This window comes from Coenobita brevimanus, chromosome 26 (assembly GCF_032717465.1).
Source record: "Coenobita brevimanus isolate Jiangsu-jjx chromosome 26, ASM3271746v2, whole genome shotgun sequence".
NCBI lineage: Eukaryota > Metazoa > Arthropoda > Malacostraca > Decapoda > Coenobitidae > Coenobita > Coenobita brevimanus.
In genome coordinates this window covers 44,803,699-44,817,164 of record NC_136979.1, presented here as the reverse complement: position 1 = coordinate 44,817,164, position 13,466 = coordinate 44,803,699, and the positions used below count along the sequence as shown (strand labels likewise).

General features: G+C 43.4%; 1 protein-coding gene across 1 annotated transcript in view; it reads left to right on the top strand.

Annotated features, from left to right (window-relative positions):
- The window catches only part of LOC145394030 (uncharacterized), an 87,307-nt gene that overhangs the window by 38,559 nt on the left and 35,282 nt on the right, over nucleotides 1-13,466 (top strand). Inside the window, exons 10-12 of the mRNA XM_080268000.1 lie at nucleotides 5,362-5,461; nucleotides 6,632-6,837; nucleotides 11,640-11,684. Of these exons, the coding sequence (XP_080124126.1) occupies nucleotides 5,362-5,461; nucleotides 6,632-6,837; nucleotides 11,640-11,684 (351 nt within the window). The remainder of the gene's footprint in view (nucleotides 1-5,361; nucleotides 5,462-6,631; nucleotides 6,838-11,639; nucleotides 11,685-13,466) is intronic.

The window sequence follows — 13,466 nt, the reverse complement described above, 5'->3', positions numbered from 1 at the left end:
TGCTTTTGAGAAACAAAAGACCAGATTATTATTATTATTATTATTATTTGGGAGATATGCTATGTGCTGGAGGTGGGGCTGGAGCTAACTTTGTGGCTAGGGTGAGGAGTGGTTGGAAGAAGTTCTGGGAGCTGTTGCCTCTCTTGGTATTGAGAGGGCTGTCCCTACATGCTATGGGATCTTTGTATGCAGCATGTGTTAGGAGTGTAATGCTGTATGGTAGTGAGACCTGGACAGTAAAGGAAGAGGATATTCGCTGGCTCAAACATACTGAAATAACAATGATTGGGTGGGTGTGCAGTGCGTCTCTGAGTGCAAGACCTGGGGGAGTTAGGTTTACAATGGAAGAGTTGAGAGGAAGGATGGGACTGGAGTGTATTGGTGTTGTGATGAGGAGAGATAGATTGAGGTGGTCTGGGTATGTGGAGAGTGCGTAAAGTGAGAAGTGTTAATACTAGGGGTGGGGCTGTGAGGTGTAGACCAAAAAAAGACCTGGGATGAGGTCATTAAGTGAGATCTCAGGGTTATGGGACTGAACAAGGAGGCTGCCAGAGATCGAGCAGCATGGATAGCCGCCATAAGGTGACTAAGGCCGATGCATGCAAGCATGTTGGAGCTTTCAAAACTGAAACAAAACGAAACATAACTTCACCACCTCCTGAGGGACAGTGTCAAAGGCGGTTTCCAAATCAACAAAAACAAAGTACAGCTCCCTTTTCTTTCCTACATATTTTTGCTGAAGCTGTCCGACAATGAATATGGCTTCAGTGGTCCCTTTGCCTAGCATAAACCCAAACTGCATCTTATTAATATTCACTCTTTCCCATGTCATACCTTCTAGTGCCGCATTTTCAAGAGGCTTTTAGACCGGTATCGACTGGTTTAGACCGGTCTTATTGCTGTTCTGGCGAGACAGTTAGACCAGTACAGACTGGTCGAAAGCAGTCCTGCCCCAGAAGCTAGCCTAGGCCAGACCGGTCTGTGCACAAACGTGTGCGCATCAACAAAAGCCAAGAAGAAGGCCAGGAGCCTCCTTGGCAGGGTGTAAACATCGATGGTCAACAATATCAGACTTGGGAATAAGGTTTGTTTTAAATTAGATTTTTAATGCTAGTAGAAGTCCAAGATCATCCAAGAAGGGAACCAAATAAATCTCACCATGAAGTAGAGGCTTTGTTTTACTTTAGATCATATGAAATAAGCTTATTAAAGCATTAATGGCCGAAATAAAATTCAAGGGAAGCAGAAGGATAGCTCAAAATTTGTCGAAAGAATACAGAACACACTGAGGTGGTTTGGCCATGTGGAGAGGATGGAGGGTGAAAGACTGACGAAGAGAGTGTATGTGAGTGAGGTGGAGGGGGGAAGAGGGAGGGGGAGGCCGAGGATGAGATGGAGGGATGGGGTGGAGAGGTATATGAGAGAGGGGGGTGTGAATTGGGAGCAGGGCAGTGAAATGGCGGGGGACAGGGCGACTTGGAGGCGATTTGTTTGTGGCCACCCCAAACGGGATTGAGGCGTCTGGCAATAGATAGATAGAATACAGACTCGGTCATCTTCAACTTTAAATGTAGTCTGTGAACCTTTAAGGCAGGTTTCAGGCCAAATTTTTGGGGAATTCGGCAGGAATCTTTTATTTCTTACCATAATGACATTCTTCTAGGCCACTCCTAATCACTCTTGCAGCCATAAGGGGGTTGGACAGGATCGAACCGACATAGCCTGTTCTTGCAACCACTTATGAGTCCAGACTGGTCTAAACCGGTCCAAAGCGGCCCACGAAAGCGCAGCTTAGAACTCTCTTCATTACCCTCATCATCTGATCCAAAAGTTTTGTGCCTCTGTGATTTTCCCCTTCCAGGGCATCACCCTTCCGCTTAGACACATTTACAGTCACACTTTTCAGCCAGTCATCCAGGACAGTACCCTCATATATAATTGAATTTGTCAGATCGGTAACTAAACCCTCTCTTATATCTTGTGAGGCCTTCAACATTTTAGCAGTCAACCCAAACACACCCACCACCTTGCTCAGCTGCATCCTGCCTGTTCTTCTGCTCACAACATCAAAGGACCAAGGGCCAAATCTGGATCTGCTGACTCCAAACTTTCCCTGTTCCAATCAGACTCCTTATGCAGCAGCTGGTTATAATGCTCTCTCCAGTCACCAGTTGAGCAGGGCAGTATTCCCAAGGTGGATGGAACGCTGATGACAGGGAGAGCTGGAGCTCCTGTTTCATCAGTCCTCGGGACTAGTTCCTGACCATCTCCCTTTGCTGAAGTTTTTCAGTGTTTCATTAACACAGAGAGTAGGCCAGCATGCTTTGCATTACAAGTTTCTTAAACTGTCAACACCAAACTACATGCACAGCGCACTCTACACTTCCTTTTGAAAATAAAAAAAGAAAAATGGCATTTTTTAAATCAGGCCTCGGAGCCCGTAGGAGGGGAGGGGGGCCATAAATTCCCCCCACCATCTGCCCCTCTCCCGGTGATGACTCGGAGAGATGCCTGGAACCACTGTCTGACTCACTTCTTCATTTCTGCAACATTCGTGGCCTTTCCTCTAACTTTCTCTCTCGAACATCACCTCTCCTCCTCAAAACCTCACCTTCTCTTCCTGACAGAGACTCAGCTGTTTGAGGCAACTGACAGCAAACCCTTTTCTGTTTCCTCCTACTTTCTCTATACTCATTTCAAAGCCAAAGGTGGGTGTTGTGTATATGTATGCAACGAGATATCTTGCTCTCATGTTCCTGAACTTGATTCTTCTGAATTTTCTACTCACTGGCTTTGGCTGTCTTGTCATTCTCTGACTAAATATATCTGCGCTGTTTACCTATCTTCCTAATTCTACTGCGAAAAATTCTTCCGACTATCTTACTTTTACGATGGAACACATTCTATCCATTTCTCCTGTGGTCAGTGGCTGTGGCACTGGCCTCAGGGCACTCTGCCAGGACAGCTACAGGGACACCCTCCAAGTCCACCTTGGCACTGTAACTGCCCCACCACTACCTCTCGCTGATAGGACAGCCTCCATGGGCACTACTCTCAGGTTGAGGTCGTTTCTGTTGGGTAGAAGTGACAGCCTTGGAACCTCAATGCCCTGTACTCTCTGGCACAGATCTGAGTCCCGTCTCATCCCAGTCCCAAAACTGCACTGGCAGAGCCCATGCCAAGCCTCTCCATGGGTTCACCACGAGGCAGCAAAGGCAAATAAGCTACAAAATTAATTAAATCTCTCCCAGGCTAAAGTAGACAATTATACTGGCAGCCCAAAATTACAGAAACCTCTTCCAAGTTAAGGTGGACAGATTATAATGGCAGTGCTGAATTACAAAAATTTTTGCCACGTTAAAGTGGGCAAACTGTAGTGGGAATCCAGTAGCAGGTATGGACAGGTGAATATTAACTAAACTATATCAGAATAATGACACCTTTTTCATTTTACTCTTGCTACCCCCAGCTGGTTTTATTCACCAAAAGTTAGACCTCTTGAAGCTAAGGGTTAATTGTTTATCTGTAACTCCCATAGCTACCAAGCATCCTTTACAAACTGAATAAAATTGGTGGTAAGAATAAGATGGAAAAGATGTCCTCGAGTACAAGGGGACGAGCTCCAAAGTAAAGAACGTGTGGAATATAGTGTACAGTCGAGTCTCCCAAATCGAAATGTCAACCAGGCAGTGAGTGTTTGGATGATGGATATTAACGGAGTCAAAAGCATCCTGCTTGATATAACCTCTGCAGTACCTGGGTATGTGACATTTTTTAAAAAACTACTGTCATGCAGTTTTATTTCACCTTTGAAAGTACTGTAGTTCTTGCAGTGACAGTAATAGAAATAATCCACAGGGGGATTAGAGACTGTATCTGTTAAATTTTCACTTTGAAAATTTCTTCCTAAACTGATTAAAGTTAACATGCAGAACAAAAATTATATTAAAAAAATGTCCTTAGGCTTAAGAGGTTTATATTAAAGTATGTGATATTATATATTGTGCATCTAGCTACTTTTAGATAATGTCAGTATGAGATGTACACATCTGCAAATAAATTCATACCTCAAATACATTACATGAAAGTTTTTTGCTTAATAAGTGTCACAGTTATGCAATACATTAGTCCTTCACTAGTGTCTGCGAGGTGGAGTGATGGTTAGATTTGGGATACTCTACTGTACAGTGTAAGACCTGCAGCATGTTTATCCCCAACACAACCCATCAGTTTGATGATGCTTGTTTCATTTTATTCTGGCCATGTTCATACAGTTGTGTTCAGCTTAGGAGAGACTTTTCAGACTGAAGGGTAGTATATAGCATTCATAAGCCCCTTCACTACTAGAGGGTTGTCTTGAGTAAAATTGTTGAAAATAGCAAGAGTAAAATTGCAAAATATATCATTCAGTTGAAGATTTTAAAATACTGAACAGTCCTTCATTTATGCTGTGTTTATGTCCGAGGATTTACTGTACTTGTGATGGTTCAGCTTTGGGGTAAGTTGTTTGTGATGTTGGCGTGGAGAGGTGGCCGGGTGTGTGTCAGCGAGGGTGCTGCACCTCATACTCCCTATCGTCTGTCTGTCTGTCTGTCCAGGCCCACTGTAAGTATCCTGTCAGCTGTGTAGAATTGATTGTATGGAGTATTTGTGTGGAGTGAATAGTCAGTCATGTGTAGCTTAGTTACTACTAACAGTATTAACAGTCTTAAAGTACAGTATTTAACCCTTTGAGTGCTATGGATTTTCTGTGACCAGTAGTAGAGTTTTGTGGTGTTGACCAAAATAAAATACCTAATTACATCCATAGCACTGAATGAGTTAAATACACTAACATGAGTCAGTACAAAGGTTATGGTGTTTGTTAATATGTAACTTCATTATTACTCTCTAAGTGATTAGTACATTGTCTCCCATTAACTTTAATTTTGAGCAAAAGCTTCATATTTCCATTAAACTTGAGCTGAAAAACTAATATAGCAAAAGCTTCTCACTACTGAATGTATATCCTGGAGGCTTATTAGTTAACTAAGGAGCCAAAGGCTGTTTAAATAACTCTTAAGTAGCTATGGTAATACTGCTGTGTTATATATCCATGGTAGCCACAATACTCAGCTGCAGTCATATGCATATGTTAATGTAGTTTTTAAATTGCTTTCTATTTATGAATTTGTTTAATACATGTAATATAACCAGATCATGAAGCTACATCTGAGTAGCTTGAAAAACAACTCGGCAGCATTACTGTACATGTATGAAGGGAGGATGTTTTTTGAGTGTGATGGCAGGTGGTGTGGTTGTTGTGATGGTGGTGGTGCCAACAGTGAGGTGAGTGGTGCTTATGTATGTCATGGTTGGCAGGGTCGGAGGGGAGAGTCTGGCCGGGCGGCAGCTCAAGGCTTACCGGGTAGACCAGGACCCAAGGGAGAACCAGGCAATATTGGACCATCAGGTGAAAAGGGTGAGTTGCTGTTCTTGTTGTTGTGGCCTCATGTTGCTCTTTATGTGAATCTAGTTGACCACAGGCTGAAGTTGTCCTCTACCTAGTCCACCATTCTCCTTTTGAAGGATAGGGTGGGAATTGAGGAATGTTTGCATAACTGAGCAGTTCTGCCGATCAGTTGTACTGTACAGTATTGGTGCCACTGTGTGAAGGTATCCCTCTCCAACATTAGTTGTTAATTTAAAATTACAGGAGGCCTCCACTTTATGAATGGGTTATGTTCCTGAAAAACCGTTCATTAAGCTATATTTTGTTGTGCGAACCCACTATAACGTGGGTTAAGTGGAGTTTTTTTTTTTTTTTTTTTTTTTTTTTTTTTTTTTTTAATGTGTCCGACTCTGGGCAAAGGCTTCAGGGCCTATATCTTGGGGGCAGTAGCCTATCCCAAGGCCCAGTAGTCCTCCTACACCTCCACATGTCACCTTTGGTTCCTGGACCCCGATTGTCCCCTTTCCACCCGTATTAACCCCTTTTTTGCTCAGTCTGAATCAATATTTGTGTATTTTATGACTCCAGTGCAGGGTCACAAGCTCAGGTGATCCATTTAGCCTGCAGAGACAGTGTACATTCCCCTGCTTTCTTGATAGCCTCCACCAGTTAAAAACTGTAGAGACTGTCAATGGTGCCAGGCCATGATGTCGGACTACAGTATGTTGTTTGTCTTCTTACCGCTGTCATGCCTCCTTATTATGTAATTTTATCTCAAGAGTAAGGCTCTTCCTGGTGGACTTGGCAACTTATTTGCTGGCACTTGTAGCCAGGCATTTGGGTAGCATGATTATGAAATAAATGTTATATGTTTGGCGACGAGGTACGATACTGTACTGTTTTAGATATTAGGGCAGGAGTGAATGGTGTGCATTTTCTTCGTTAGTGGCGCTGTGGTGGAATCAGCTGACAGAGAGCAGGCTTTGTTGAAAATTGCCCACAGAAAAAAATTTGTTTAAGTGAATTTTGGTGTTCATTAGGCGAGCAAAGGGTAGCAAAACGCGATCTTCGTTAAAGTGAATTTATATTGCATGATCGTTTGTAAAGTGGGGGTCACCTGTAATAATTAACACATTAAGTTAGAGCTCACAGTCATATTGCTTATTTTTATTCTTATTTATTCATATATTTATTTTTCAGGAGAGAAGGGAACCATGGGCATCCAGGGTCCCAAAGGTGAGATTGGTCCACGTGGTCCACCAGGCACTGATGGGATCCATGGGGAGTCCGGACCACAGGGTCCCCCTGGCCTGCCTGGTGCGTTGGGACCTAAAGGGGAGAAGGGCGAGTACGGAGACATCGGACCCCCAGGACTTATGGGGCCCCCAGGACTCCCAGGACCACCAGTAAGGGCTGTGATAAAAAAATTGTATGGGTGGTTTTTGCCTGTGAGGTGGATCTGAGAATGAAAGGCTTCAGTGGTGAGTGATTGAACGTGTAGTTTACTTCCATGGCGATTCTGTCAGTAGTTCTTAATCCACTAGTTCGATGGCTATTTTGTCATTAGTTTTTAATCTTTTACTTTTCCTGTTAATAGGTCTGACAAATCTTTTTTGTTTGAAGTAGGCTTAGGATAAAGATAACGAGGACTGATGTATTTGTGTCTGAAAATGTGATGGTCAGACATCTTAGTTGGGTAGTGGCATATCCAGAGGGGTGACTGGGGTAGCACTGGTCACCACTGAAATATGCCTGACTACCCTAGGGCTGCTCCACATTCCAAGGGAATATCCCCTGACTTCCTTGGGCCACTGCCTGAATGTGCTCAGCCACCCCTTAGTTGCTCCATTTTTACAGTTCTATTGCTTTGGTTTGAATGTATTAGAAGTGGCAGGAGGTTTTTTGATCAGTTAATGTCGTAAGTGGCAGATGCTAGTCACTTATAACTTGAAATATTCTGGTCTCCTCTATACTAGCCAAGCTTTGGGCAGTAACACTTTACACTGTTATCATGTTTGTAATCCCCTTCATTGTGTTGAGTCATGGTTTACATATCCTTTCTGTTCTTGGGATTCCAGATTACTGAAGTAAGTTTCCAGACCACTTGATTATTGTTGGACAGTTGAGTGAGATTCTTATCAGGCATTGACACAGCATCAGATTATACAGTATAAAGGAACATTTAAGTCTGACTGCCTTACTTGCCTGCCTGACATATTGTGCTAGTCATAATTAGTAAGCATTCTGTATTTCAGTAAAAGCTGATTGGCACATGAAATGGATAGTGTCACCAACCTACTGTCTGTCTGTTCTGTACCATTTGAGGCAGGTTCACAGCCTTTACACAGTTTTTTCGTACATTTAACTGATTATCATACCTAGTTTGCCATGTATATACATAGGTTGGGATTTCCCAACCATGGATGTTTCATCTCTTTCAGGACATGAAGTATAGATGAAGGAAGTCTCAGTTAATGTTGTGTCATTGGAGCTTTGAAACTGCTTGCAGCACAGATGGTAGGCATTTGGTGGTCATTTGGGGTACCACATACTTCCTGAATCCTTCCTCTGTAGTTGCTTATGCAGAAAATGTATATGCAGTATTGTTTGTATTGTATTGTTTTACTCATTTTGAAGGGCCAGTTAAATTTCACTTGAAATTCTGGAAGAATTTCATTTTGTAGGGCATTGTGACGTGTGTCAGTTGTTGCCTTGATGTCACTATCGGTTGACATGGTTCCCCACCACCAGTTTCTTTATCATGTGTCTTTTGGTATGATCTGTCAGTGAAGGAATCCTCACCACCAATTTCTTTATCATGTGTCTTTTGGTATGCTCTGTCAATGAAGGAATCCTCACCACCAATTTCTTATCATGTGTCTTTTGGTATGCTCAGTCAGTGAAGGAAAACAGCTTTTTGGTGAAGCCTACATTTGTTGTTCTAGTAACCAGATTAGTACAGTTCTGCTTTACTGTAGTACTATAATGTATACAGCATTTGTGTACACGTGTTCCCTACGTGATAGCAGGTGGGTCGGCGGAGGGTTAGTGCCCCTCCCCGGAAAACAACTAACTAAAAATACGAACAAGAAGCCTCGGACCAGGACTGACCAAAAGATGACAACTAAGGACCGTACAAAGGACATGATATGGATGGCGACCTGGAATGTAAGGGATGCAAATGTTGAGGTGAAAGAGAGATTGTCCAGGTGCTTGAGGGTGCAAAAGTGGATGTATGTGGATTAACTGAAACTAAATGGAGTGGTGAGAGTGTGAGTGAATGGGAATATGGATGGGGGATATGTGCAGGAGTAGGTGAGAATGAGAGGGCAAAAGAAAGAGTGTGTATTGTTGTGAGTAACAGATGGAAGGAGAATATAAGAGAGTATAGATTAGTTGGTTCAAGGATTGTATGGGTAAGACTGAAAGTTGGACTACAAATGTGGGCGATTGTGTGCATATATGCGCCAACGCAAGATCGTGCAGGCAGAGTGAGAGAAGAGTTCTGGACAAATGTGGAAGTGTGCATGGAAAAGTTTGAAAGAAATGAGGGAGTGTTTTTGATTGGTGATATGAATGGTAAAGTAGGGAATGTGAAGGGGGATGGAGTAGTTGGTGAGTGGGGTGTGCCTTCTGAGATAGATGAGAATGGCAGTGCTTTATTGGACATTTGTGCCAGGAGGGGGTTGGTGATAACCAATACCCTCTTCAGGCACAAAATGATCCACAGGTATACATGGCGAGTAATGAGAAGGGTGGATGGTGAACTGAATGAAAGGAAGGCAGTGATTGATTGTGTGTGTGGATGAAAGGATGCGAAGTTGTGTAATGGATGCAAGAGCATCAGAATCAAGGTCCAAATAAATGGAGAAATAGAAGAAGGGAAGGACTGGAGGAAGGAGTAGATGTAAGGAGAGTGGAAAGGTTACAAGAGGATGAGAAAAAGGCAGAACATAAGAGAGAAGTGTAGGAACGATTGGGTAAATATGAACTGGAGCAGATGGAGGACGTGGAAGGTGTGAGCAAGATATTCACAAAGTAAATATGTTCAGCATGTGAGGTGGTGTGTGGGGTCAAGAGAAGACAAAAGGGGGTGCAAGGAACAGCATGGTGGAATGAAGGGGTGAGACAGGCTGTGGCAGAAAAGAAGAAAGCATATAATGGATGGATGAGAAATAGGGGCATGGAAGAAGTTGAGAGACGGAAGAGAGAGTAATATGTAGAAAGGAAGAGAGAGGTGAAAAGATTAGTAAGAGAGAGTAAGAAGAGAGTGGATGAGGAACTTGGAAGGAATTTGAGTGACAGGTGGAGGGACTGTAAGAAAATGTTCTGGAAAGAGGTAGAGAGAGTCAGATAGTGTGGCAATGAAGTTAGTAGGGAAGTGAAAGATAAAAATGGTAGATAACCAGTTGAATAGGAAGAAAAAGTGAGCAGATGGAAAGAACACTTTAAGGAATTGTTGAACATAGAGAATGAAAGTAAGGCAAGTATAAGTGGCTGGGGAATGGCTGGGAGAAGGAGGGAGGTGAGAAGACAGGAAGGAATCAGTAGGATGGAAGTTGTGGAAGCATTGAAGGAAGTCAAAATGGGGAAAGCCCTAGGAATTGATGGAGTGTGTGGTGAAATGCTGAAGCATGGGGGAGAGAGAGTAGTAGAATGGATGTGGAAGGTGTGTTGATTGGCCTGGGAGGAAAGTAAAGTCCCGGATGATTGGAAGTCAGGTATAATTATTCCCTTGTACAAAGGGAAAGGGGAAAAAGAAGTGTGTGGTAATCATAGGGGCATTTTTCCTCTTAGTGTAATAGAAATAGTATACAGCAGGATACTTATTGATAGAGTTAGGGAAATAACAGAGGAATTAGTTGAGAAGAACAGGGAGGCTTTAGGAAGGGAAGAGGTTGTGTAGGTCAGATATTCATTCTTAGATCTTTAGTGGAAAAGTGTCTAGAGAAGGGAAAGAAGTTGTATGCGGCTTTCATGGATTTGGAGTAAGCATATGACAGGGTGGATAGACGAGGATTGTGGAAAGTATTAAGAATATATGGAGTAGATGGGAAGTTGTTGAATGCTGTGAAGAGTATGTATGAGGGTGCTAAGGCTGCAGTGCATGTGGATAGTGAACTGAGTGAGTTTTTCTATTTGAAGGTTGGGTTGAAACAAGGATGTCATGTCTCCATGGTTGTTCAGTCTGTATATGGATGGGGTTATAAAAGAGATACAAGGTAGGGCAGTGGATGTTGTAGTGGCCCTAATGAGAGAGGGCAATGTTTGGAAACTTCCTGTACAGTACTGTTGTTTGCAGATGATACTGTGTTTTAAGTGAAGATGAAGGGAAGCTGCAAGGCTTGGTGGATGAGTTTGGGAGAGTGTGCAAGAAGCAGAATCTAAATGTGAATGTAAGGAAGAGAAAAGTTATGGTCTTCAAGAGAGGTGAAGTCAGTGAATGTACAGTGAGGTTGGATTTTAAGGATATGGAAAATGTGAGTACGTTTAAGTACTTGGGTAGTGTGATGAGTATGGATGGAAGTTTGGGGAGTGAAGTGCTTGATAGGTTACAACAAGGAAGAAAAGTTGCTGGTTCCTTAAAGGCAGTGATAAGAAACAGGGAAGTGAGCATGGAGGTGAAAAAGTTATTACATGACATTGTTGTGATACCAACTCTGACGTTTGGAAGTGAAGCTTGGACGTTGTTGGAGGGATGCAAGTCAAGAGTGAGAGCAGTGGAAATGAGTTATTTGAGAGGAGCCTGTGGAGTCACATGGAGAGACAGACTGACAAATGAGGATGTGAAGGAGTGTTGTGGTGTGGATGTGGATGTGATAGGAAGCATTAGGAGAAACACACTGAGGTGGTTTGGCCATGTGGAGAGGATGGAGAGTGAGAGACAGATGAGGAGGGTGTATGTGAGTGAGGTGGAGGGGGAGAGAGGGAGGGGAAGGCCACGGATGAGATGGAAGGATGGAGTGGAGAGGTATATGAAAGAGCTGGGTGTGAACTGGGAGCAGGGCAGTGAAATGGCAGGGGACAGGGTGACGTGGAGGCGATTTGTTTGTGGTCATCTCGTATAATGGATTAAGGCGTCTGGCAATAGATAGATAGATAGATAGATTTGTGTACGCTTGGGATAGGTTGTTTAATGCATTATATCCATGTAGCGGGGTAATACCGTACTGTTGTATGTGCTTTATGTGCTATTATTTTGTTACAGGGCCTGCCGGGCTTGAAGGGAGACAAGGGTGATAAAGGAGACTCTGTAAGTGGCAATGTTGTGTGTTACAAAAATACCATCAGTCAGAAGCAGTGGCTGGACTTGTTTTGGCATACAGATACAACACCAGTTTTCTGACATCAGATGGTCTGGCATCTCGTTTAATCCAGACAAAATTTCAAGACATGAAATTCCAGCGCCTGCCAGACTATTTTACCAGGCAGCCACGGATAGTTCTGAGTGTAGCACGTGACCACTGGGATTACCTACACTGCATCTCAGTGATGATCACTGCATTTTGTCTGATTCTGAACTCATTTTACTTACATTTAACCCTAACTATGACATCTATGAAAGATGCAAGAGTCAGTGATGCTGTCAAGTGTAAACAATATTGAACCTCGTTGATCGTGGTTAATTGATACGCCAAACTACCACATTGATGAAACCCCTCAACAACCAGTTAAAGCAATAAATGAGAGTGATTGTCCATTGGTTCAGGGCCCACAAGTTTACACTCAACTTTTTTGGCTAATGCATTAAGCAACGTTGGGTCTGGTTAGTACTTGGATGGGTGACCGCCTGGGAACACCAGATTCTGTTGGCATCCCTACGTGTCAAGTGGGGTTGGTGGAGGATTAGTGCCCCTCCCTGTAAAACAATTAACTCAAAGCCCTTGGCCACCCCGTGTGGGATACATGGCATCTGGCAATGAATGAATGAATGAATGAATAATAATCCCAAAAAAGATTGCAGGGACTGGATCAGCATTGTTTACACCATTCTGCTACTCTCAGTTGTGAGCAGAAGCAGATGACCCATTTCTCTCATGTTTCTCGTAACTAACTTGTGAGCCAGCATTTATCGATGTATTTTGTTTGTGAGTACGGAATTCTCACAGAAAACCATTCCTAACCATCAGTTTCATTTCTTTTGAATATGACACTTCTCATCCAATTTCTCATTCTTTTAGGTTAGTTTACCAGTTTATACTATATCACCACTTCAGTTCATTCTTAATTACTACCACAGTCAAATCAAAGGTTTATTTCCATCATTGGTATCTGCTGAGAAGTTTATAAGTGGGTGTGGAGTGCATAAATCGCCATTACGTTTCAGAGTTGTTTGAGTATGGAAGCCAGTCGCCACAAGGCATGCCATTACCATTGTAACTGATGTGTAGCTGTGCAGTTACCTACCACACTGACTGCCCATATCTTACTATATTTTAACTCGCCTGTCACGTCACAGTGGTGTATTAACCCCTAAAGTACTAAGCTCATTGATCGAGCTTTTTGTGCAATTTCTTAAAAGGACGAGCAACGCTGATTGTGTAACATCCACAGAAAACTGGTGGCAGCTGGCTCCATCCCAGCTGTGACATAGGTGGCTTCTAACCAACCAGAACTAAGTGTTGGACACATCGGAGGGGGGACCCAGGCCTGTACCCAGGCAGTGGGGGGTGTACCCCCCACCTCCCTCTCGCCACGTCCCTTTACCTCATTACCTTGTTACTACCCTACCTCCCACCATTCTAACCACCACCACCACCACCCCTCCCACACCCTCCTCATGCATCCCCCCCCCCTCCAATGTGGATAAGTCCCATGTCCCCCCCCCCACCCAGTCATCTGGTGAGAGGGTATTTCCCCCCTACCCTCCCTGCATGTCCCCTTCCTTTGTGTCTGGTGGTGGTCTCCTCCCATCCTTCCATCCCCATACACCCACTCCTGGCCTTACCACCTCCCACCCCCTAGCACACAGTATCTTGACCTCCCCTGCCTCGAATATTTTGCGTATTTTTTACGCTTTATGGCGCATGCTTTT